This window comes from Ovis aries, chromosome 17 (assembly GCF_016772045.2).
Source record: "Ovis aries strain OAR_USU_Benz2616 breed Rambouillet chromosome 17, ARS-UI_Ramb_v3.0, whole genome shotgun sequence".
Taxonomy (NCBI): domain Eukaryota; kingdom Metazoa; phylum Chordata; class Mammalia; order Artiodactyla; family Bovidae; genus Ovis; species Ovis aries.
In genome coordinates this window covers 56,859,651-56,886,008 of record NC_056070.1, presented here as the reverse complement: position 1 = coordinate 56,886,008, position 26,358 = coordinate 56,859,651, and the positions used below count along the sequence as shown (strand labels likewise).

The 26,358-nt window shown below is 45.6% G+C and overlaps 1 protein-coding gene across 1 annotated transcript in view; it reads left to right on the top strand.

The window, feature by feature from the left end:
• Positions 1-24,364, top strand: part of SUDS3 (SDS3 homolog, SIN3A corepressor complex component) — a 37,078-nt gene extending 12,714 nt beyond the window's left edge. The window contains exons 7-12 of the mRNA XM_015101645.3: positions 6,054-6,149; positions 7,116-7,177; positions 7,326-7,347; positions 8,504-8,609; positions 17,855-17,939; positions 20,953-24,364. Coding sequence (XP_014957131.2) covers positions 6,054-6,149; positions 7,116-7,177; positions 7,326-7,347; positions 8,504-8,609; positions 17,855-17,939; positions 20,953-21,051 — 470 coding nt within the window. The 3' untranslated portion in view covers positions 21,052-24,364. The remainder of the gene's footprint in view (positions 1-6,053; positions 6,150-7,115; positions 7,178-7,325; positions 7,348-8,503; positions 8,610-17,854; positions 17,940-20,952) is intronic.
• The last annotated feature ends 1,994 nt before the right edge of the window (positions 24,365-26,358 follow it).

The window sequence follows — 26,358 nt, the reverse complement described above, 5'->3', positions numbered from 1 at the left end:
AGGACCTTGTTTTATGTAAGTCCTCGGGGCTGACTTTGAAGCTAGAAGTAACAGTTTAGAGCTTTATTTCCCCTTTGGTATTTCTGGTGCTGTTAGCCCACCTGGCCCTCCCCCTGACATGGACTTCTAGCGCCAGTCCCCACGACACACCAGTGATATGTGGTTGTGTCTAAAGTAGGGGTCTGGCTCTTGAAAAATCTCTCTTCTGATACCTTCCTTTTTGAAAGACTTGGCAAAAGGAATGAATTTCTTGAAGACCACTGACTGCAACTCAGAAATATGTCCTGGTGAGAATGAATGCTATATAAAACAGCATCTTCAGAACAGCACCGTCTTGTTCTTGTTGAGGCGCTTTTTTGATTAAACTGAGAGCGCAGTGGCGCCTTGTCCGGTCCCAGTCTGCGTGGCTGTATTCTGACCTGCACACCCTCTTCTCCAATGTGGCTCCGGTGGCATTGACGCCTCATCGATCCCCGCTAGAGCCACCAGATGCTCGGAGCCTTCATTAGGCGAGTGGGAAACATTGTCAGTTTACAGCCTCTCCCTTTCCATCTGTGGGGAAGGCTGTCAGCCCCTCACCTGTGATTTGGCATCCTAAATATTGACAGGCAATAGTCATTGGTGAGCCAGGCTGTTTTACAGCCGGAATTTTAACAGGGACAGGAGACATCCTCAGTGACTTAAGAGGCCGAGCCTGCCAGGGTAGAAAAGACAAATAAATGCAGGGAAATCATTTATGACGCAGTAAAATAGACTACAGGAGTGCTTACAGCCTGCCATGGGCATTAAAGGTACTGATGTCCTTCCTCAAGCCGTTTGGTACCCTTGGCATGGAAAGCGCTGCCAAGGTAATGATGGACTATCTGAAGGGAAGGCACTGGAGCTAGAAGGGTAACGAGCGTTTCCACAGATGGTGCTGCCATGGTGTCGGCTTAAAGGCCCGCTGCCTTCCTCTTGCTGAGTGACTGATTTTACCTCTGTGGATTGATGCCCAGTATCAGTGCTGCCTAGCTCTGCCCAGAAAAGATGCTTCTTAAAATTTCCTTTTCTGGTTCAACATGAAGATCTCTTGAAAAACAAAATGGAGTGTGGGTCCGATGAGAAACTCAAACCAAATAACCCATTGGAAAACAGGCGTTCCTGGTGAAGTGCTCTATCTGAGCAGGACTTCAGCCTTTACAGCCCTCTGTGGGAAATGGTGGGACATTCTCTAGGCTGTGTGAACCACTGGTAGAGACCTCGGGACAGCTGGGTTGTTCAGGCAGGAAGGTGTACTGTCGTAAAGAAACTGGGATGTGAGCCGCGATTCCCTCACCTTGAGTGTGGATGTGAGTCACCTGTGGTCTGGTAAAATGCAGATTCTGATTCGGGGGTTCTGCGGTGGAGCCAGTGATCTGCATTTCTGACCACCTCTTCAGGGCCTATGATGCTGCCGGTCAGACCACACTTGAAGGAGTGAGATTATAGATAGAATCACCCAAGTGTGAGTTTTCTCTGCAGTTGAGACCAAAGTTATAAGTAACTGTGATAATTAATGAGACCTTCATGAGCTTGAATACGTGTGGGGGCTTTATCTTTCTTCGTTTGTGTGTCCCCGTCCTACCTTAGGCCAGCCGTCTTTTCTCCTGCCTGCTGACAGCCCACTAACCACCACTTCATCTTCTTTTTTAAGTGTGTGCCTCACCAGGGGCGTCTTCCAACCAACCTGCAGGCCCCTGTGGAAGATATTCATGACCTCAGTAAAGCCTGTGAGGTTCCTTAGAAGATACTGGATTCATGGCGAGAGCCATGAGTAATGATAACATCAAATAGGAGCTCTGAGTACTTACCTCGAGCTAGGTGTTCGAGAGCTGCCACTGAAGGCTGACAGGAGTGGAGGAACCCCAGCCCTGCCTTGAACTTGCTTCTATGGTGGGGTTTTGTTGTTTGGGAGGGAGCTGATAGAACCCGCTGTGGAGGTCTGATGTGGAGATGGTGAGATGTGCCCCTGGGAGGCTGGCACACAGAGCAGGCACTGAGGGCCGGTGAAACTGGAACCTCATTCAGCCCCTGCGACTCCTTCAACTTGACTTAGGAGGGCAGGCGCGTGGGAATGGAGCCCTTTGCTCCAAGCGTCCCAGTGAAATGATTCTCCGACTCCAGACATGTTCTGTTAACCACCACGTGATGCTGACTCCACAAGCCCTCCAAACTCCTGTGGCACTGGGTGCGTCACAGAATGAGCTGCCCGGAAGGCCTGTGTCCTCAAGGAGCCCGTGTTCTCATAGTTACAGGACTGACGTGGTTCCGTGCCTTCTTCAGTGTGAGGTGGTTCTGACAGAGGAGTGTCCTAAATGAAGGTAAAGATGTGTCAGGCTGGTTTCTAGTGGCAAAGGAAACTTTACAAGACACGTGTGGTTGTAGTGATGCAGGAGGGGGTTCACACCACACAGACCAGATGCCGGTGAGCAGGACCCTTGGAAGTCAGAAGAGACTCCAAACAAATGGCATGAGGGAGAGGATGGAAGAGGGAACCTGGATTTGGGGTGGGGCGGGCTCGTCCCCCATCGTTCTCTTCTGATGCTGCCATTGTGGAATCCAAGCGTTGTGGGGCCTGATGGGTTCACCCTTGAAGTGCGACCTCTGTATTGTGGGCTGCTGGCCTAACGGAGATCAGTCCCCTCGTTCCTACCCAGTTTGGCTACGAAAGACCTGACCTTGATTTTCATCCCCCCACTCGTCTCTTACAGGCACCCATTTATAGTCACCATGCAGCCTTGGTTTGTGACGTTGCCAGTAGAAAGGGGTGCCTGGGGTTTGCCCCAGGCCTGCAGTCTGGCCCCTGGTTTGGGGGTAACTGCCCACCTGCCACAGTGTTGACCCTGCTGTGGCTTTTCCGTCGGAGACGAGGCTGTTTCCTGCTCGAGTGTCTTCTCTAGGGTGGCCACACTCTTGAAGTCTGAGTTTCAGTCCCAGAAGTTTGTCTTTTGTCAGAGCATTTGGGACCCCTGGTTAAACCAGGGAGACTGATGTAAACCCAGCCTGTTGATTCTGGTGAGAACTATAATTTCCAGATCAGCTCAGACCCCGGTGGCCAGCACCTCTCATCTTTCTATGAAAGATCGTCTGTGGAAGCCAACCATGCAAACCTTGCTGGGACTGGGGCAAAGTGAGTTAAGTAAACAGTCTTACTGTGTTGCCCTTCCCCTTGAATTACATCCTCCACCTGGACCCTGGGCCAGGACAACTTCCTGCTCGCTCACTCTCGTAGACAGTGGTGGGGACATGCTAATTGATTTCAGAGATTTCCTCAGAGCACCTTCCTTATGCTGAAGTAGTCTTTTGGGTAAATTCATTAGGCTAATGCCATGACTAGGCCAGTGAAATGGATTGATTTTTACCATTGCAGAGGAGAATTCGATTATGTTTTCTTATCTGTGAGTGATTGGGTGCAGTGATTTTTTGCTGAGTTGTTTGGCTTTGAATGGATCAGCTTATTCCCAGATCTTCTCAGCTCTCCTGCTCCCTGCTTGTTTCCATCATGTATCTCCTACCCTTGGAGGGCAGGGCACACTTGGCTGGAGTCTTGGTGCCTTATCTCTGGTGTGCTTTCATCTTCCAGATTAGGTCTAAATGTTGTAAAGCCTCATGGTTGACAGCAGTTGGCTTCAAGTTTGTAACTTCTATTGCAGCTGTTTGTGCCATGACTTCTCAGAAAGATCTTTGTATGGTTTTTATCCTGGCTGAGAGCTCGATGATAAAAACTGGCATTGACTGAACTCAAGTTACGCCAGGCACCATGTTGAGGGCTTTATACCTGTCGTCATGTAATCTTCACAGCACCCTGTGAGGGAAGTGTTACCGGTATGTACATTTTACAGATGAGGAAACTTGAGATGCAAGAGTATTTATTTACTCAGCCTGCCTGACACGTCACAAACTGCCACGGGGATTCCCACCCACGCAACCAGTAAGAAACTGGGAGGGTGGCGTCTCAGCACAGGGTAAGAGAGGTCTTTTAGGGAGACGGCCTCTCACTCTCCCCCGTTATACCCTCTCGGGCCTTGCGCGTTGCTGTGGTGGACAGGCCACGTCGAATTCTGTCAGGCTGTCCTGTCAGCTGTTCGTGTAGGTGACAGTCACAAATGAACTGGCCCTCAGCCTCAGACTTGACTTCATCTAGTTGTTCTGTGGGAAATCCTGTGCAGCCAGCCCCTGCTGTGTGCCGGAAGTGTGCTCGGCCTTGGGGTGGAGTTCGTGTGTCTGCTAGGGGAGCGACCAGGAGCTTGGTGGAGGGGCTCATACAGATGCTCTGGTTGCTGGGAAGAAGGCAGGACTTCTCAGAAGCCGTAACAGCAGGGAGAGTGTTGAGCTGGCTCTCGGTGGTTGCTGTGTGTAGGAGTTTCCTGGCAGAAAAGAGGCAGCTGGGCAAGGGACGGCCCGCAGTGGCTGAAGGCATAAACAGGGTGGTGCCTATGGGTGACAGAAGAGTTGAAAAGCTCGCGCAGAGACTCTGTGCAGGGAGGAGAAGGGACAGAGACCAGAAGGGAGAAGTGAGTGAAGTCGCTCAGTCGTGTCTGACTCTTTGTGACCCCGTGGACTGTAGCCCGCCAGGCTCCTCAGTCCATGGAGTTTTTCAGGCAAGGGTACTGGAGTGGGTTGCCATTTCCTTCTCCAGGGGATCTTCCCGACCCAGGGATTGAGCCCGGGTCTCTTGCATTGCAGGCAGACGCTTTACCATCTGAGCCACCAGGGAAGCAGGCATGGCCTTTATTCTGTAGCTAAAGCAAGGTATTGATATGTTTCCTGAGAAGAGTGATGTGATGAGTGATCTGTGTCTGAGGAAGAGCCCTTTGACAGAAGTGAGGGTATGATGAGAGGATGGAGTTGAGAGGTAGTGAAAAGGCAGCATGTGTGAGTGCTAAGTTGCTTTAGTTGTGTCCGGCTCTTTGCGACCCCACGGACGGTAGCCCGCCAGGCTCCTCTGTCTGTGGGATTCTCCAAGCAAGAATAGTGGAGTGGGTTGCCACGCCCTCTTCCAGGGGATCTTCCCAACCTAGGGATCGAACCCGCATCACTTAAGTCTCCTGCATTGGCAGGTGGATTCTTTACCACTAGTGCCCCCTGGGAAGTCCAGTGAAAAGGCAGAACTGCCATTATCTGAAGGATCTGACGTGTAGGTGAAGAAAGTCACAGATGACAGTTGGCTCTGACTAGGGAGGGTGGGTGGTGGAGGAGATGGTCTTGGGGGTGAATCACAGGGAAGAAGTGGTTCACTCAGAACCTGGAGAAGAATGTGTGGCGGGGTAGGGTGCTGTGCGGCAGGGTGGGTGGAGCTGGAGCGAGAACTGACAAGACCTCAGAGCTCACTTGCATCTAAGGAGCAGGCCAGCAAAACGGAGGCCAAGGATGGAAACCAGGAGAGAAGGAGGGACCTTGGGGAGAGGTTGTGTATGAGGGGAGGTGGCCACAGTGACAGCCAGTTGAGAGAAGTCAAGGAGGAGGAAACTAGACCTTTACCAGGAGCCTTCAGGGTATATCAGTCTGGATAGTCGAGTAGTTAGAAAAGGTGGTAAAATAAATAATAAGAGTTCAGGTTTGTAAATCTCATGTAAAAATGTTGAGACTGAGGCTAGAGGTCTCTCAAGAGCCTATTACACCACTGGGCTTTGGTTCACTCACTGTCTGTGGGAAGGGCAGGAATTAATGGAGACAACCCAGAAATTCCTTCCAATCCTAAGCGCCTACTGCTCTGTGGCCTCTTGATTGGAGAGAGGAGGAAGAGGGAAAACGCCTAGTTTCCAGGGAGTCGGAGCAGAGCCGCAGCAGCTGCAGTGGGAAGCTGCAGGGGGCTGCCGTTTCTGAGGGGTGTGTGTGCTTGGGTCAGCCTTCAGAGTCTCCTGAGCACAGGCCCCTCGGAAGTCATCCGGCGTCTGACTCAGGTCACGCGTGGACTGGACATCCCCCATAAAACAACCCTGATGGGGTGGCTCTGGGGCTGATAGTCCTACTGTGGATTCTTGCTGACTTCAGGTGGCAGTTGGATAGCTTTACCCATTCCATTCTTGCCACAGACTCCATGGAAGTGAAACCCATCATGACCAGAAAGTTGCGGAGGCGACCGAATGATCCTGTCCCCATCCCAGACAAGAGGAGGAAACCTGCTCCTGATATCCACTCACATCAAGCCTTCATCATGCCTTTTCCTTTAGACCACTGAATCCTTTGCTTTTCCTTTTGATAGACTGAACATGGCCATTGTCCTACAGGAATTGTCATATTAGGTTGGAAAGAACATATATTCGTCTGTGAGATAGAGGGTGGCCATTTTATGATTGGAGTCCTCAGTCGTTTCTGCTTTGAGTGGGGGGGAGTTGCAGAGAGCAGTCATTTGGAAAGGGACTCTGGGCTCCTTTTACAGTCACTTGGAGATTCGGGACAGCTGAAAATTTCATGTGCCCTTGATTTTTCCACGTAGCAAATGAGAATAGTAAGTGCCTCTTGTACTTCAGTCAGCTATATCCCCCAAACAGTGGATTGCAAACTGCTGTTCAATTGAAACAAAAAAGAGTTTAGTTAGACGTCAAGAAACCCCTCTCATCATAAGAATGGAAAGGGGATACGTGGTGGGCGGGCGGGGCGGGGTGTGGGCAGGGGGCTGTAGTTTATCCTCTTGAGGAGATAATAGCCATTTGTACAGATGGTTTTCTTATTTATCTGCCAGGAGGACAGGGCATGACTTCAGGTCCCTTCATCTTCCCAACCGAGAATTGAAGCTGCTAGGCAAGATTATGTATGTGTGTGGAAGTCTCGGATCTTCGGGACAAAAGCACTTCACAAGTGGCAGGTGAAGTTTTTTCCTGCGTCCTGGGCTCTCACTGTTACTGTAGTTACCCGTGGAGTCTCATTTCACCTTCTTAACCATCGACATTTGTAAGATGGGGGAATGTGGATTCTTTTACATACCTGACTCCACCACGTTGAGTAGGAGGATCAGAAAGTTCAGAGTGGCAAACTGTAGGAACATGGTGGAACTTCCTCTCACTTGGTAGATTCTCAAACTCTGGCACCATCTTGTTGAATTCTGTTTGCTTAGAAACTGTCCTTTTTAGACACATTCCTTTAACTCTCAACACCCCAGCTCAACTATTTGTTAACAGATGAGCAGATCATGGAGGATCTGAGAACGTTAAATAAGGTACAGTGTGATTTTTTTTAATGTTTATTTGAAAGCTCGGGCTTTATTTTGTTCACATGTTGCTTATGAAATCACTGTGATACCTTTGATACCTTAAGTTGCATCTGAAATGATTTTCTCTAAGATTTTTTTGTTGTTCTTCCTACAGCTGAAGTCACCCAAGAGACCAGGTAGGTGCACAACGTTAGAGGCGTTTGGGCAGCCTTTTATTGTATCGTTGGAAAAGCTTGTGAATGCCTGACAAGGAGTTGTCATGGTTTTCAAAAATAAAACATTCATCATTTACCTAAGAGCAGTCATCATGAAAACCAAAGGGGACCTTTAAGCTCATCCTCCCCTGGTTTTTATTTTTAACCCTGCTATGTTAAAAGTACCTTTGTTTTTTCCTTAGGATTTATTGTAAAAAAGACATGATTTTTTCCTTTCCTTTGTAGGCATTAGGCATAAGATGTCAGCACAGATCCATTTCTGAAAATGAAATCAGAGGATATTTCAGTGTTAGTCGCTTGGTAGAGTTCAGCACGAGGCGTGCTTATCCAGTGGCTTTTCACAGGCTGGTTCTCCTAAGGGCCTTTCAGGCTACTCCCAGTCCCAGCTTACAGAAGAGACAGGCCCAGTGTTTAGGGTGCTTCATTCAGAGCAGCACTCAAGGGTCTTTGCTAGGCTGCAAAATAGAACTCTGAACTGGCAAGGCATTTTTGTTGTTGTTGTTTTTAAACATGGCAATTACTTACACATCCGTCCATGAGGTGAGTCTTGTGAAAGGAAACAAGATTCTTGCCACTCTAAATAATTCCCTCCTGAAAGCCACTATGGTCCGGAGAGAAGTTCTGAGTGTCTGAAGGCCTGGTGGGGCTGGTTGTGAATTTAGATGATTTGATCCCATTTTAGTTATCAGCGCTTTTAGCTTGACTCGATACATACCCCAGTAACCTGCTCTATCTCTTGATAAATATTTCTAGACATTTAATTTTTATAAATTTAAAGAGATTTTTCCAGTTCTTGCCCACTGGAGCTTCTTACTGTCAGTGGTGTTTTAGTCCTACCCCCAGTCACCTTGGGCACATCCTTAGCATGCCTGAGCCTCAGGTTTCAGTTTCTCTTCTGTGGGGAGGTTAATCTTTGCCTTGCCTGCTCGCAGAGTTGTTTTGAGGATGTGATGTACAAGAATTTTGTTGAATTTCCATTTATTACAACGGTAAGAACTTGAGGATCACGAGGACCCTTACCCCCTTTTAAATAGCATTTCACTTAAAGCATGTTAGTGAATGGACTCGCATGCTTGTGACATGCTTAGTCATGGGGATATCTCTTTGGTTCCTCCAGCATCCCCATCCTCTCCTGAACACTTGCCCACCACCCCTGCAGAGTCTCCAGCCCAGAGATTTGAAGCTCGGATAGAAGACGGCAAACTGTACTACGATAAAAGATGGTAAGTTCTGTGTGAACATAGGTTACTCATTAGTATCTCGAAAGAACCGTTTGGGAAGAGGGCCAGGTCTGTCTCTAGTTATTATTTCAGAGCATGGCTGCTGCTTAACTAAAGGTGGAGGGAGGTTAAGTGTGTCAGGAGTTTTGGATATCTGCTGCTTGTTAGATCTCTGAAGGCAGTGTTCCCCAAAACATGTTCTTCTGATCATGCTGCTGCCACCATGCTAGAACCTGCAGGCTTATATCTTTTGTGGTGCCCCTGTAGCCTGGGGTCAGGGTTTATGTCCCCCTCTGTCTCCCCTTAACTGGGCCCTCTGCATGCTGAAATTAATAGGGGTTCTGTGGAAGAAAAGATTCTGTGGTCAGGTGAGTGTGGGCCGTGGCTGTGTTAACTAATAACTAAGATCAGTGGGTTTCGTCATTGTAGCACTCTGGGTCTTCTGATACGCTAATGTACACTGTGAATTTATGAGATGTTACTCAGTACTGTTTATCTGACCAAGGTACCCTTTTACACAGGCTGTCCTGGTGGCTCAGTGGTACAGAATCTGCCTGCCAGTGCAGGAGATGTGGGTTCAGTCCCTGGGTTGGGAAGATCCCCTGGAGGAGGAAGTGGTGTCCCACTCTAGTATTCTTGCCTGGGTAATCCTATGGACAGAGGAGCTTGGGGGGATCGCAGAGAGAAGGACATGAGTGAGTGACTGAGCATGTGTGCACCCTGTTACACACCACATCCTGCAGCACAAGTGTTTCAGGGAATGTGCCTGGGAGAGGTGTAGCCTGAACCATTACTAGTTTAGATTGAAGATGGTTTGAAACCTTCAGGCCACCATTGAGGTCTTTGGAAGGAAATAGCAAAACAATATGAAAAACCTTATTCATGCATTTGCTCTTTTTGTAAAGGTTTCCTACTGTTTGCTCTGTGACTGGGCATCTGCTAGGTGTCAGGTCACCTGGACCCTGCCACCTTTTCTTTAAATTCTCAATTCTTCCTTTTATTCATTGCCCATGTGTAGGCATACTGTTGGTCAGGGTAAGTCATGGTGGACATGTTTTCATGCTGCCTTTCTACTTGTTTGTATGGAGAATGTTTCCCTGGGTTATTGTAGGGTCTCTGTAATTGCCATTTATAATGGTTATATAATGTTTTGAGTTTCAGTCTTTAAACCAAAATTCAAAAATTAGTTATGATTATTTTGAATGTTTTGAGGTTTCTTTAAAAAAAAAAAAAAAAAGCCCCAGTATTAAATGTGTGAAGTTGGTAAAAATGCTCAGAGACCTAGTGGTGCCTGAAGTAAATCAGTTCCACCCGTGAGGTTACAGTGAGTTAATAACCCAGTAGAGGATGAAGGCTGGATCTGTCTGTTAGCCTGATCTTGGTGACTTCTGCTCCTGTCATTTGATTCTTCGGTGTCCTTCTAAAAGGCCAGTTGTGTTGTTTTCTAGGGTTGCTTGTCAGAACACATCACCACTAGATGGCAGGCCCTGACAACTCAACACATCAAGGGGCAAAATAAGATGAAAAATGTTTCTAATAATGAAAACCAAATAACCTTTAAAGATCAAGCCCACACATAAGAACCATCTTCAAAAATGATGAGATTTATCACTAACATCTTTACGAATCTGTGAGTCCTAAAGCCCTGTGATATTTCAGATGATGTTCATTTTGTCATTGCGTCGCTTTCTGTCTTCCTTCTCCTAAGGCTTCGTCCTCAGATTTACAGGATATGAAAAGGCAGTAAAATAAAATTCTTTGTTTTTCTAAAGAAAGGATCCACAGTGACGGGGGTTTCACGGTGTAGACCGTGGTCAGGTGGGATGTGTCCAGCCACCTAAGCATTTGGAAGGCATTTCACTGTCTTTCTCCCAGTGGCAGCAGAGATCTTTCAAGTGTCTGGGAGCATCTGGTAATTTCAGTGACTTTCAGGCTGCTTACTCTGTGGTTAAGTATGATGACTGTTGTTTTCTGCATTCTTTGTGTTCCTCTTCTGTGGCCTTGCTGGTCAGAGTTCACGTCACATCTGCTGAGAGAGGGCCCCTCCCAGTCCGCTGGATCTGGCAAGTGTTTGCCAGAATCCTGGCTGATACAGTCCCAGTGCCGGACTGGCCTCTCACGTCTGACCAGGCTCATGATGTTTGGCTCCGTGTCCTTGTCAGTTTGGAGGCTCTCGTTCTTCCTTCTTTCTCAGTAGTCCTGGCCTATGGCCGAGAGGTCTGCTGAACTGCTTTCTGCTCTTGCCGGTGGCGTGAAGTATTTTTGTGAAACGGTATTTCTGGCAAAACACATTTCATTGAGTTTTAAATGACTTCAGCACAAGGAGTGTGATTTGGGCTGCCCATCTTGGCCTGAACACTTATTTATCAGGCTACGTTTCACTTGGGAAGATGAGCATCTGCCCTTGCCTCTGGGTATACTGCTTTTAAGATATTTTATGTCCTGCTGGAGGTTTTCCTCACGTTTTGATTTGTACTAATGACCCTCCTTAGAAAGCACTGTGAAAGTAGATGAGATTTTAAGGTGACTCACTGATGGTGCCAGTGGACTGTATTTTCTCCCCTCACTTTTAAATCTGGGGCTGCTAAAGTGAATCCAGTGAAACCACCCACGTGCACGGGTGGATTTAACCTTCCGGCCTGGCTTTTATTAATAACTCAAAGCAGTGACTCTTTCTTTATTTTTAATTGGAGGATAATTGCTTTACCGTGTTGTGTTGATTTCTGCTGTACAGCACCTTGTGTCAGCTATAAGTGTACGTATATCCCCTCCCTCTTGAGCCTCCCACCCCCACCTCCCCAGCAGTGCCTCTTTACAGCTGGAATTGGGACTTCTTGCAGTCCTGTGGTTGTAACATGGCATTCATTTTTTGGGGGAAATTAAAGCATTAATATCAGGATTCCCAGGAGGATACAAAATTAAATTAATTCTACCCCTTCTTTGCCCCACTTTTTGACCCACCTTCTAAAGAAATTGCTTTCTTCAATAATAGTAATGGTGGTTCTAGTTCATTGGGTTTAATAGTAGAGGCAAAACTTTAAGGACTTAATTGTAGGAATTCCCCCAGGTCAGAATTTCCATTAGTAATAGAGTCAATTTGATGTTTGGGGCTTGTTCTCTGAGGCTATGTAAAATATTTTTTCAGCAGAGATGAGTTGTAGCTTATCAGACCAGTTCAGTTCAGTCACTCAGTCATGTCCGACTCTGTGTGACCCCATGTATTGCAGCACGCCAGGCCTCCCTGTCTATCACCAACTCCCGGAATTCACTCAGACTCACGTCCATCAAGTCAGTGATGCCATCCAGCCATCTCATCCTCTGTCGTCCCCTTCTCCTCCTGCCCCCAATTCCTCCCAGCATCAGAGTCCTTTCCAATGAGTCAACTCTTCGCATGAGGTGGCCAAAGTACTGGAGTTTCAGCTTTAGCATCATTCCTTCCAAAGAAATCCCAGGGCTGATCTCCTTCAGAATGGACTGGTTGGATCTCCTTGCAGTCCAAGGGACTCTCAAGAGTCTTCTCCAACACCACAGTTCAAAAGCATCCATTCTTCGGCGCTCAGCCTTCTTCACAGTCCAACTCTCATCCATACATGACCACAGGAAAAACCATAGCCTTGACTAGACGGACCTTAGTTGGCAAAGTAATGTCTCTGCTTTTGAATATACTGTCTAGGTTAGTCATAACTTTCCTTCCAAGGAGTAAGCGTCTTTTAATTTCATGGCTGCAATCACCATCTGCAGTGATTTTGGAGCCCCCCAAAATAAAGTCTGACACTGTTTCCACTGTTTCCCATCTATTTCCCATGAAGTGATGGGACCGGATGCCATGATCTTTGTTTTCTGAATGTTGAGCTTTAAGCCAACTTTTCCACTCTCCACTTTCACTTTCATCAAGAGGCTTTTTAAGTTCCTCTTCACTTTCTGCCATAAGGGTGGTGTCATCTGCATATCTGAGGTTAATTGGTTTAAAAAAAAAAGAATACATTTTTACTAATTTAACTCAATTTTTGTTGCTTTTTTTTAACATTCTTTGAACATACTTTGAATTTTCTGCTTTTTTAATTAGTATTTAGAATTAGCAAGTAAATTTGTATGGTAAGGTTGCCATATACTTTCTGGTTTTATCTTGAAAACTTACCCCTCCTATCACCCACTATGTATGAATACTTTAATTTCTGAGGACTTGTTTTTTCCCAGAGAATGTTAGTAATTAGTAGATTTGATATTCAGGGATAATGGTTCCCCGGGACCACTTTGTGATGAGAGAGAACCCGCCGGAGGTCCCAGAGCCTCTGCTTCAGAAGGACTTGGGAGTCAAGTTTGGGAAACAGTGGTGGCCAGCTCTCCTGGGGAGCACACAGCAGGCACAGGAGCATGTGAGCAGTGGTGGGCGTTCAGTGACCCCAGAGCAGGCAGGGTTGAGAGGTGGGCCAGTCGTGTAAGTCCTAGACCATTTCCCAGGCTTACCGGACCAGATTGCATTTACTCCCAGTATCTACTTTAAAGCCAGGCTGGTATGTTGGCATTTGGATGCTGAGTGTATTGGGAGGAAGATACAGTGCATCCCAGGACAGCTGTTCTGACTGTCTCCCAGAATTGCCTTTAACAGATATTAAGACATGATTTGTGACATTAAGTTTTCTTCTCACGATTTTTTGGTTACTTTGGTATTTTCCAGTATCGCGGCTTATAAGTAAGTGAAAGTGAAGTCGCTCAGTCGTGTCCGACTCTTTTCGACCCCATGGGCTATAGCCTACCAGGCTCCTCCCTCTGTGGGATTCTCCAGGCAAGAGTACTGGAGTGTGTTGCCATTTCCTTCTCCAGGGGATCTAACCAACCCAGGGATCGAACCCGAGTCTCCCGCATTCCAGGCAGATGCTTTAACCTCTGAGCCACCAGGGAAGCCCATAACTAAGTACAGTATACTTTTTAATACAAGTAATAAGGCTTCCCTGGTGGTTCAGACAGTGAAGAGTCTACCTGCAATGCAAGAGACTCAGGTTTGATACCTGGGTCGGGAAGATCCCCTGGAGAAGGAAATGGCAATCCACTCTGGTATTCTTGCCTGGAGAATTCCATGGACAGAGGAGCCTGGTGGGCTACAGTCCATGTGGTTGCAAAGAGTCGAATATGACTAGGTGACTAATGCTTTCACACTTTTGTACCTATTTATTCAAGAAAAGAGGAAAACCATTCAGTGAAAAGAAATATCATTCTTTTCTGAGGTTTTTATTTTCTATTTTGGTGAAATTTTAATATATATTTAATAAACATTTTAATATATAAGCTTACCTGGTTTTTTTCTGTGTATATGATACACACGTAACACACATCATGTTGTATTATGTACCCAGGGACATAATGGATGTAGTTTTTTTCTTGACTTAGTATATTGAGCACATTTCACACTAGCTATATACTTCTGTACCACACCTATTTATGACCTTTCTTTATTAAAGTATTTAGAAAGTAGTATCAGGGTGACTTGAGGCTAGTTGCATGTTGTTTTGTGTTTTTTTATCTCTTTAATAACTTATAATCCCCATAGAGTAGCTGTGAATAGTTTCCCCTTCTGTTTTTATTCTAACCATTACTCACAACTTTACCAATTACACAGGATGGTTGGCTTAGATGTGGAAGGGAAACTCAAGTTTGAGTTTTGCCGTGAACCAGTTCACCCTTTCCTTGTGTACTGTAATATTAACATATTTAGTGTTATGGAGGTCCCCTGACCCAGTTTACCAACTAATCCCTGGCCAAAAGCAACTTTAAAGCTGAGTCTTAACCAGTGTTGCTGTTCTAATTGAATCTGTGATTCTGTTTCTTTTCATAGTGTTCTCAGGAAATAAATTGACTTGGAAACTTAAGTGTTCAGCTCTAAGTAGCATGTTAAAGAGTGCTTAGAACCTTGATTGAAAAAAGCCCATTTGGGCGTGAAGTGAAAGTGAAAGTCGCTCAGTTGTGTCCAACTCTTTGCAACCCCTTGGGCTGTACAGTCCATGGAATTCTCCAGGCCAAAATACTGGAGTGGGTAGCCATTTCCTTCTCCAGGGGATCGTCCCAACCCAGGGATGAAAGCCAGGTCTCCCACACTGCAGGTAGATTCTTTACCAGCTGAGCCACAGGGAAGCCGTTGTAGGTGTTAAGTGCATCCTTAACTGTGATTTCTTAGCACTGGGTTATTTCATTGTACCAGCAAAACAGAGTCTGTCTTCTTCCCCAACAGAAATCGTGGTAAGATGGCGATGCTTTGCTGGGAGATGCATTTTGGTGGAAGCTACATGAGTTGGTGGGTCTGTTAAGTCAGTTCTGCACAGCCAGAGTGAATCAAAGGTTATGTTCTTGACTGTACTGGACTGGCCCAGGCCACCGTTGCCAGCAGCACCTCTACTGATGTTTCCAGCCCTGGTGACACAGCAGCTACTCCTTCCCTTGTGGCAGCTGTTAAGAGACTCATTTGTGCTTTGGCCCTGGTTTCCTCACTTTCATCCTTGGCCTTGTCCCTGAACTTGTAAAAGAAAGTGAAGATGGTCCTGCACTACAGGCCAAGAGAATAGATGCAGAGACTGAAAAGGGGAGAGTCTTGTCTTATCTCCTGGTCAGTTCTCCCAACTGACCAGGGCAAAGTTAGGTACCTTTTGGTCCAAGTCTAATGCTCAGAACTTCACCTAGTTAAACTTGGCAGGTATGAGTATTTAATAGTCATTGCCACTATATTCAGAGCTCCTGACAGCAGAGACCCTATGGCCTTGTTGGCTGTCTGCCCCAACTCTCTAGGGTGACCAGTGATACAGTGAGTGGCTAATGAGTATTTGCTGAATGAGCAATCAGAATAAGGGCTGAATTTGACCTATTGTCTTGTTGAGAAAGGCAGGCCAAATTTGCTTATTTTGTATTTGTTATCTGAACAAATAGAAAATAATGGAACAATGTGTTTAAGCCCATCTATTCTTTGTCCACTCTCCTGCCTCAGTGTTTTGGGGGTAGAGATAGAGAGTAGGGACATAGGTTTTACTTGAAAAATTATAATTAACTTTTTGAACTGGGTCAGTTCAGTTCAGTCGCTCAGTCATGTCCATCTCTTTGCGACCCCATGAACCACAGCACTCCAGGCCTCCCTGTCCATCACCAACTCCCGGAGCCTACCCAAACTCATGTCCATCGAGTTGGTGATGCCATCCAACCATCTCATCCTCTGTCATCCCCTTCTCCTCCTACCCTCAGTCTTTCGCAGCATCAGGATCTTATTCAAATAAGTCAGCTCTTCGCATCAGGTGGCCAAAGTATTGGAGTTTCAGCTTCAACATAAGTCCTTCTGATGAACACCCAGGACTGATCTCCTTTATGATGGACTGGTTGGATCTCCTTGCAGTCCAAGGTACTCTCAAGAGTCTTCTCCAACTCCACAGTTCAAAAGCATCAATTCTTCAGCACTCAGCTTTCTTCACAGTCCAACTCTCACATCCATACATGACCACTGGAAAAACCATAGCCTTGACTAGATGGACCTTTGTTGGCAAAGTAATGTCTCTGCTTTTGAATATGCTATCTAGGTTGGTCATAACTTTTCTTCCAAGGAGTAAGCGTCTTTTAATTTCATGGCTGCAGTCACCATCTGCAGTGATTTTGGAGCCCCCCAAAATAAAGTCTGACACTGTTTCCACTTTTTCCCCACCTATTTGCCATGAAGTGATGGAACCAGATGCCATGATCTTCATTTTCTGAATGTTGAGCTTTCAGCCAACTTTTTCACTCTCCTCTTTCACTTTCATCAAGAGGCTTTTTTTAGTTCCTCTTCACTTTCTGCCATAAGGGTGGTGTCATCTGCATATCTGAGGTTATCGATATTTCTCCCAGCAATCTTGATTCCATCTTGTGCTTCTTCCAGCCCAGTATTTCTCACAATGTACTCTGCATAGAAGTTAAATAAGCAGGGTGACAATATACAGCCTTGATGTACTCCTTTTCCTATTTGGAACCAGTCTGTTGTTCCATGTCCAGTTCTAACTGTTGCTTCCTGACTTCATATAGGTTTCTCAAGAGGCAGGTCAGGTGGTCAGGTATTCTCAACTCTTTCAGAATTTTCCACTGTTTATTGTGATCCACACAGTCAAAGGTTTTGGCATAGTCAATAAAGCAGAAATGGATGTTTTTCTGGAACTCTCTTTTTTGATGATCCAGTGGTTGTTGGCAATTTGATCTCTGGTTCCTCTGCCTTTTCTAAAACCAGCTTGAACATCTGGAAGTTCATGGTTCACATACTGCTGAAGCCTGGCTTGGAGAATTTTGAGCATTAGTTTACTAGTGTGTGAGATGAGTGCAATTGTGTGGTAGTTTGAGCATTCTTTGGCATTGCCTTTCTTTGGGATTGGAATGAAAACTGACCCTTTCCAGTCCTGTGGCCACTGCTGAGTTTTCCAAATTTGCTGACATATTCAGTGCAGCACTTTCACAGCATCATCTTTCAGGATTTGAAATAGCTCAGCTGGAATTCCATCAGCTCCACTAGTGAACTGGGTCACATAGTCTTAAATAAAACACTAAATACAGAGTTGGTTTTCTATCCCTTTCCTTGGCCCCCTTTTCCACTCTGCAGTGAGACCAAGAATGTAGATTTTAGACTTAGAAGATTAGGAGGTTGTCTAATCCAAGGATGGAAGCATTGAAATTAAACCTGAATTCCAGGCTGTTCCTCAAATATAAATTAAGACTCCTTTAATTATATTTTTTGTTGTGATGGTATTTTTTTTCTTCCCTCCTTTCCTTCATTTCTTTATTACTTTCTTAAATTTGTGCCAGTACTTACATACTTAAAATTTTAAGAGGGTAAAGTGAAAGTGAAGTGAAAGTTGCTCAGTCGTGTCTGACTCTTTGCAACCCCATGCACTATACAGTCCATGGAATTCTCCAACTCAGAATACTGGAGTGAGTAGCCTTTCCCTTCTCCAGGGGATCTTCCCAACCCAGGTCTCCCACATTGCAGGTGGATTCTTTACCAGTTGAGCCACAAGGGAAGCCCTTATGTTAAATATTCTTACCAAAAAAGAAGAAAAAAGCTACAAAACTATAGTTATGATAAAAAGGGTGGGAGGAGACAGATGTTTATGATGGGTGGTGATGATTTCATGGGTATGTACTTGTCCTCAAACTCACTGATTTGTGTACATTAAATATGTACCACATTTCAGATGTCAATTATATCTCAAAAAAGTGGTTAAAAAAATAAGTGTATGTCTTGTTTCTGGCAGGTACCATAAGAGCCAAGCCATCTATCTGGAGTCGAAGGACAACCAGAAACTGAGCTGTGTGATCAGCTCTGTCGGAGCCAACGAAGTAAGGACTGAGCTAACTCTAACTCCCTCACCCTTTAGGAGTGCAAAATGGGACAAACCTACAGTGCAAGTACCACCAAGAAAGTACAGTGGAATCATTGTATTGTACGTGGGTTAGATTTGAAAGATAGCACTTTCAGGCAGAAATTGCACATATTGTTCTTGAAAAGCTCTTACTTTGCATGACTACAGTATATGCGGGTTTGTATATTCCTTGTGATTGTGAACTCCCTACAGAGTAGTTGAGTTGGGCACCACTGAGATAGGCTGCAGGAAGGAACACAAGGCAAGTCAGCTTGCTGTCTGCACATTCAAATCATGCCACTTCTTAAGGAAACAATCCACTGAGGATGGGACTTGCCTGTGGAGCCAGCTCGTCTTTGTTGTTCTCTCTCTCGAGCGCCCATGGGTACTCAGATTTGTTTCTCGCTCTGAGGATCTAACAAGGCACCTGGCACACAGTAAGTGCTCAGTAAATGGGTGGTGGTCTCTTCTGACCCACACGCCACTCCTTGCCTGCTATCTCTCTAATCCCTGTTGTGCTTCTGAGCAAGGAGATGCTAGGCTCATATCTTCAGGGACTGGTGTCCTCCAGTTACTCTTGTAGGATGGGGGCTGATTGAAAGTCAGCTCACAGGGTCATGAGGCCGAGGACGATGGGACTGGCCTGTGAGTTCTCCTGCTGGCCCTTCATTAGCAGGCTGTCAGCAGTGTGTAACTGGGTATTGTTCGTAGTCAAGAAATAGTTTAAAACTTTAATAGCTGTTTTGGCTTGATCTTTTATCAATCCACAAATGTCAGTAAAGAAATTGATTTTTATGTGTCTACCCTCCAACTTAGTCATGCCAGTGCACAGTAAATCTAATGAAGCTGGATTATAAAATAACTTAAGCCTATTCTATTCTCTGAGCTTCCTGAATTGAAAATGCCCTCCAATGTGACTAGTTTGCAGAATTGTTTACTTAGTAGTTACGGAGAGATTACCAAATAAATGAATGTCATTCTTCTGTAGGCTTGGGATCTGTGTGTCATCTCAAGCCAAGTCAGAACAGGGCATCTCAGAAGCCTGCTATTCCCTGGCAGTAGGCTTTGCAATTTCACAGCAGAGCACATGTGCCTGGCCCTATGGGCCACTGTACAAGGTACATGTGGCTTCCTGGTACCTGAACCTAACTTCAGAACCTGTGCTGTGACCTCAGGACTTTCAGGAAAATAGAAATGCAAATTAGGTTTTTTTGTTTTTCTTTTGAAGATTGTCACCCTTTGACAGAGTATCTGCGAGATCTGACAAGGGAACAGTGAGACTGAGACATGTCTCCTGGAGGGAAGAAGCCTCAGTGCATTGGAGCCTTGCAACTCTGGCAACGGGGAAACTTTTCTCAATTCTTGGAAATATTTCAGCTTATTTTTTTTAGGTCAAATCCTAAGCAACACTGAAGCTACTTGGCCACTGCATAACTTGACCGTGGGCAGACTTGGTGCGTGGGTCGTGGGTCTGAGCATGTTGGTGACTGCCTGCTTGTTTAGCCCTCCTTGGAGTCAGTTTTCAGTTTAAAATGGTTCTACAAGGTCCTTTAGAAGTTTGGCTTCATGTGAGGTCTTTATGTTTAAACCAGGGTACTTGACTAAAGTATTTGTGTTGTTAAATAATCACAGTAAGGAAATTGAGATGAAACTGAAAATAGTCTGTGTGTGTCCCCCGACCCCGCAGTGGGTCAGATGGTAAAGAATCTATCTGCAATGCAGGAGACCTGGGTTTGATCCCTGGGTCAGAAAGATCCCCTGGAGAAGGGAATGGCTACCCACTCCAGTATTCTTGCCTGGAAAATTCCGTGGACTGAGGAGCCTGGCCGGCTACAGTCTGTAGGGTTGCAAGGAATCAGATGTGACTGAGCGACTTTTTTGAATAAGCTTTTTTAAAGCCTGAAAAATCAACGGGGGAAAGAGGAGAGCTGTGAACTTGCACTTGCATATATGGTGAGATGCAGATCTTTAAAAGACTTACATTACACTTTTATCTCCATTTGATTGCATGTTAGGTACATGGTTGAGAGAACAGGTGAGACCAAGAGTCAGGTGCTGTGGTTTAGTGAGGAAGAGCAAGGGGCCTTGATGTCATGTGCCAAGGTTTCCATCAGACAAGTGGACTGACCCTTGCTCTTCCGTAACGTGGGGATGATGCCAGTACTTACTTCTGAGGGTTTTTCTGAGAATGAAGGAGCTCAGCTTGGTCATCACAATGCCTGGCCACCAGGAATTCCTCCCTCAGGTGGGGTGAATGATGGAGGGGTAGCCCTCCTTCCCCTCCCTGGCTGTAGGATGCTGTGTATTGAGTGCCCCTGGCAGCTCTGGCAGGCCCCCTGCTGGAAGAGTTCTTTCTCAGTTCTGTGGAAGAATATACCTGCCCTGTCCAGTGCCAGACATCTGATCACAACTGTGGGAGAATGATATGGTCAGGAGGGAAGGACTGTCTTAAGCTAATTTGCCGTTTCAGCATCCTAATTGGACTTTCACTCACTTACAGGCATTTTTTGTTGTTAATTTTTCTGTCCTTTCTTGTTATGACCATTAGCCTTAATTGCCAGGAAACTAGAGCTCTGGAAGGCTGTACCATGAAAGTCCCTTGGGTCAAGGAAAATATTTTCCTATTTGATTGGAAGTTTGTTTATCAATATGTGTGCCTTAATGTTGCTAATGCTGTAATCAAACCAAACCAGAAAGAGTCCTTAAGATGGAGGCAGAAATGAAAAAGAAACTCAGGATCACTGTGCTTTCCATTTTTGTACTCAAAGTTGTAAAAGAGGTGACTGGAAGAAATGAGTTCACAGGCGGATGCCTACTGTCTGCAGTGGAGGCCAGAGGTCAAGGAGGTGTCTATGAAGGCCTCTTGGGTTGACAGGAAGAGGTTGCCAGCTGTCTGCTGGCACCTAGTTCATGCAGACATCCCTGTGCTCTGAAACATGTGTCCCTCAGTACTGGCTTCTCATCCTCTTCCTTTTCCTTCTTCCCCACAGATCTGGGTGAGGAAGACAAGCGACAGCACCAAGATGAGGATTTACTTGGGCCAGCTTCAGCGTGGGCTCTTCGTGATCCGCCGGAGGTCAGCGGCTTGATGTTCTCCAGTATTCTTCCCTCGACCCCTTTTCTGGAATGGTTTTTGGTTTTGTCTTGTTTTCTTAATAGAAAATTTTTAACTTGGGAATGGCTCCTTGGCCTTGGCAGATGGAGAACACTGTGGTGGATTCCACAAGGCACTCTCGTGGCAGCCCCGCCCCGCCTTGCATCATTCTTTCCCTGCGCCAACTTCTTCTAGTCGTCCGTCCCCTGAGACTGTTGTACTCTCTGGAGCATTGGGAGTTGGCTTTACCGATTTTTTTTTTTTTTTGCTTATGCTTTGTCTTTTGTTTTTTCTCTTTTAAAGCCTCTTCTAAGTTTGAAGAGACAGCTCTCTCTATTATCTGTAGGTCTTTCTTCCATGGCGAGGAGCAGGAAGGGATACCCTCTGCAATGCGTTTTCACCTTTTGAATCCAATCAGTGGATCACGTAGGTCCCTTCCTTGTCAAGCACAGTTCACTGCTTCCTCAGAAGCTTGGGGCAGAGGTCCTAGAAGAAGTCATTCTCCGGACTCTAAGCCTTCTTGGAGAAATGAATATCTTGTGTTATGTCTGGTGTGTTCCATCCATTCCACCGGCTGAAAGACAGAAAAATTTGCATGAGACAACGTGCACTGCAGTAAACAGGGCTGGGGCAGGGAGAGTGTTTCATATTCATAAAGTGCTGAAGTTACTGATTTCAGATGTTGTTTAGACAAGTGGTTTATTCACACAGATTTATTCTAGCTCAGTCTGGAACACAAAGTGATCATTTTAGAAGTGTTAGTGTGTAGTTCGCTGCTGTCTCCTGCTCCCAAGTAGATGAGGTGGTCCCTGCTGCCAGCTGATGGTCTGGGTTGTCTGTGGGGAGGTGAGATGGATGGTGGAGCCATCAGTGATCTGCACACTCTAACTCAGATCATACTTTTGTTGCTGATGCCAGTGTTTCACCTTGGCCATTCCAAACCCGTGAAGCCTTGTCAGCTCCCAGGAGCTCTGGCCCAGGTTGGAGACAAAGAAGGCCGTGACCGCCATTAAACCCACACTCTCCCTAAATGAATCCTGATGAAACAGCCTGACCTGCTCACGTTCCTTCACTCTCCAAATTGGACAGATGACTTACTGGCTGATTGTTTGCTTTAATATTCTTGTTGCCATCTTAAGATGTTAAAATATTTGGCTCAAGTGTTAGCATTTCTGAGCAATCAGTAGACGTTATGTGTCCTAGGAGACCTTTGTAAGCAATTCCCTTGGTCTCAAGTGATTGTCTTCATATTATCTCTTGATACACATGTCCCAAAGTAGGTTGTGGAGCTGTGAGGACAAGTAGATTACCTTCTCGAGTCCTGGCTTCAACAGAGACCAACCTTAGTGACCCAGAGTAAAGGCTTGTACAGGTACATTTGAGTTTTAATTTATAATCCAGTTTTTCTCTCATTTTCTCGTGGTGTTGGAGTCTCATTTAGAAAATAGGATAAATGACGTCATTTATCAGAAGTTGCCTGGGCATTCTGAGTTTCTCTGCCTTCCAGCCTCCCATGGTGATGATTTTTACAGTAGTGAACCAGATCTGCACTAAACAGGGCCTTCACCTTTTATTTTTTCTTGGCAGCCTTTGCTCTAAGGGCGGCCCTCTCTTGGCTGAATTTTCGCTGTGGTGTGTGTCACCTCCCATAATATCAGGGAGCTCTTTGTTATCCCCTTGCACAGTGTGCTGGAAATTTATTTAGATGTATTTTATGTGTGTTGCCATCAAAGATGGTTTAAAAAAAATTTTTTTTTTTAATGATTGTCTTTCTACCACTACTCTGTAGTTTCTCTGGGGGAGTGGTAGTGGTAAGGATTGTGTTGATAACAACTTTCCGTGTTGAAGCAGCAGCAACTCACCTTGTTTTCTGGCCTTGCCTGGTGGTTCCTTCGTGCTTTCATGAAAAGATTAGTGATTTGAAGACCAGGCACTTCAGCCTTTTCCCTTCTGTAAATTGGAGGATGTTTGAGGCCACGCTTCAGCATGGACTCGGCCACACCACTACCTTCTCCTCAGTATCCTCACAAACCTTCACAGTCATGATGTGGTGAGAATGAGGGAGACCGTGTGGTCCACCTGAGACATGACACAGTAAATTATATTCCTGATCCTGGAAGATCTGCTTTGTATTGAGTCACTCCAGAGGTGAAGAGTCAGCAGTTCTGCCCCTGTGGTTGGTGACCAGGGAGGGAAGAGCCTCCTTGTTAGGAGATAGAGGTGCTTTTATGATGGGCAAAGTCAAACAAGACAAGGAAAAGACAGATTCTGAGCTTCCTAGAATAAGAGGGGCCTGGTTTTAACCCAGGTGGTTATTCTTCTTCTAAAAGGCCTTTGTCTCGTCAGGGCACCAGATAAATTCCCAGATTCAAACTATTTCCTGAAAGTGGTACTTGGATAAAGTGTGGTCCAGACAATTCCAATCAATAACCTATACATTTGTTAATCTGATCAAGAACCTGTATGTGTGTTATTCTGTTCAAGAAGCTGTGTGTGTGTGATCCTGATCAAGAACCTGTACACGTGTTTTGTCGTGGCGTCAGCCTCACGCGGTGCCCGCGGTGTTTGCTGCAGGTGCGCCCTAATATTTATTTTACCTCCACCTAGGAGCTGTGTCTCCCTCACCTCCCTCTCTAAGCCAGTGTCCTCTTGAACAGTTTCCAGATTTCTGTAGCCATACCAAAGCCAGGATATTTTCCTTGATTTGGATACCAGTATTTATAGAAATCTAACTACCTAACTTTAAGTTTTTTTTAAAGAAATTCTAACTGGGGCCAGTAGAAGATCCCAGAAGCTGATCTGCAAATCAAGCTACTTGTATTGGTGTGTGAGACCCTGTGTTTAGGATTGGGTGACTTTTCTAAGAGAAATACTGGGGGGTGGGATGGAATGGGTTTGGTTGCAATGTTTTTTTTTTTTAACCTAACTTGACTGGGTTGGGGGTGGGGTGGGGTCCTATTTTTTACAATATTTTTGTTTTTTATTTTCTATTAACATTTCCTTTTACCCTTGAATTTTTACTAAAATTCCTCCTGATAAAAAAATCTTGTTTCTAATCTGGGAATTTGAAATCTCGGTACTTAATGTTACACCATTTTTTCCAAAGAGTTTAAAACACTTTAATACCAGAACATGGCAAAAAATAATAATAACATACAGCCATTTCAAGCAGTTGGGCTTTTTTTTTTTTTAATACAATAACATCATTAACTGGTACATTAAATGTTCTGAGAGGTGAATGTAACAAGTAGAGGGTGTTTTTTTTTTTTTTTTCTTTAAATGACAATAAACTTTCAAAGAGAAAACCAGCACGTAATCTGTGTGACATCCATTGATTGCCTAAATGATTAAAATTTATTTTAGGTTTTCCCTTCAGTGGTCATGGGGGAAGGAAGTTGGAGAAGAGGGAGGGACCTCCTAGACAGTAGCTTGCTGTGAAGAGTGAGATATGCATGATGTCCAAGATGAACTCCCAGGTCTGTAAAGAGCCAGTCTGCGGTTGTTGACCCTTAAGTGTAGCCAGCTAAGCTGTCTTCTGCTCAGAAAGGATAGAAGAACCTGATTAAAAATGGAGTAAATACAATTGACCTAAGGTAGGAAAGGCCTTAAGGTAAACTGGTCTGATGAGGAGGATGCTGTTCATTGAGAGCAGTACTTGCCAGTCTCACCAAAAAACATGGTGTTTCTACAGCTCCCCAGGGTGGGGTGAAGTGATGAGGTCGCTTTCTGCCCCGGGGGGCCAACAACATCTTGTGCTCACAGCCCAGTTGTGCTTGTAACACCCATTGGGAAGGGCTGCTCCACACTTTGGATAATGGAGAAGGGCAGTCACAATCTGAATAATTCTTTATTGTTATTGTAACTACTCGTTGGAAATGAGTTGTTTATTGTTATTCCTGCAACTCATTGGAAATGACCCCGATGCTGGGAAAGATCGAAGGTTAAAGGAGAAGACGGCAGCAGAGGAAGAGATGATTAGATAGCATCACCGATCAGTGGACATGAATTGGAGCAAACTCCGAGTGATAGCAGAGCACAGAGAAATCTGACATGCTGCAGTCCATCGGGACGCAGAGTCAGACATGACTTAGCAACTGAACCGCCACAACAGTCATATAGAAAAGTGCACAAATCTTAATTGTACAAGTTGTTTTCTCAGTGTGAGCACATACATGTAACCAGCATCAAGACCAAGAGACAGCATCCATGAGCTCCATAGACCTTCAGTTATCATTCCTTGCCCTGGTAACTGCTTGCCTGACAAGTTTCCTCTGTTCTAAGCACCTTAGCCTTCCAGCTTTTCAGGTCTATGGGCCCTTCCATAGTTGCAGAAAAGCCAAGTCTCTGGTGTAGGCTAGGGGCTGTGGACCGGGGATGTGAGAGCTCCATAGGAGGTGTTTTCTCACTTAATCGTGGCAGTAATCTGTTGAACTGATAGAAAATCAGTCCAAGGCTTACTTCTTTGAAACCCAGAGATCAGCACCACGCCTGGTAAGTGCTGTGAATGGTGGCTGTCGAGCAGTGTTAGTGTAAAGTGATGGGTAAAGTGAGGTAGACTGGTCAGTAAGCATGGCTCCAGCTCCCGGCGCTATGCCCTTCACCTGCATCCTCTCGTTGTAGCCTTGTAACAGTCTTGGAGGGAGCACATCATTGTTATCACCAGTTTACGGAGGAGGAAGCAGGTTCTATTAGTCACAGAAAATGGTTCAGTAACTTCTCCAAGGTCACATGCTGAGGGGCTGAGTCCAGACCTTTTGGATTCCAAGCCAGCTTTCCTACCTGCCACCTTTTGCTGTCCTTTCCCGACCTCTTCTGTTAAAATCAGATTCAGTATTCTCGCCTTTCTCCCAGTGCTTCCCTGGCTGTTTGCTTTTATCTGTTCTCACCTCTTGGACACACATCCAGAGCAAGTTTTGGAGGTGACAACACTTGGTCAGACCCTTCCCCTTGCCAGATGACTCTGGCGTTCTCCCTTGGTAGGAGAGCAGCTCCCGAGAGCTAAACTGGCCAGGAGGTTGCCTACCTTTGAAAAGGCATGAGTGTGCCAGTTCTGCAAGAGAAGGAACCGTTGAGAACACAAAGAGTCTTCCATTTGGATGGAGCTGACTCGATCTCATGAGCAGTGAGAGCAAGGCTCCAGAGGGAAACACGGATCTGTTTTTCCAACCCACTTTCTTCCTGCCTTTCCTGTGTATAAAGTGAGGAGGAGGGTTAGGAGCCGTTGACCTGCTTCTAAAATGTGGGCAGACAGCTAAATATCTGACATGGTGCTGTACTCCGCACATCGCATCCTGTGGAGTCA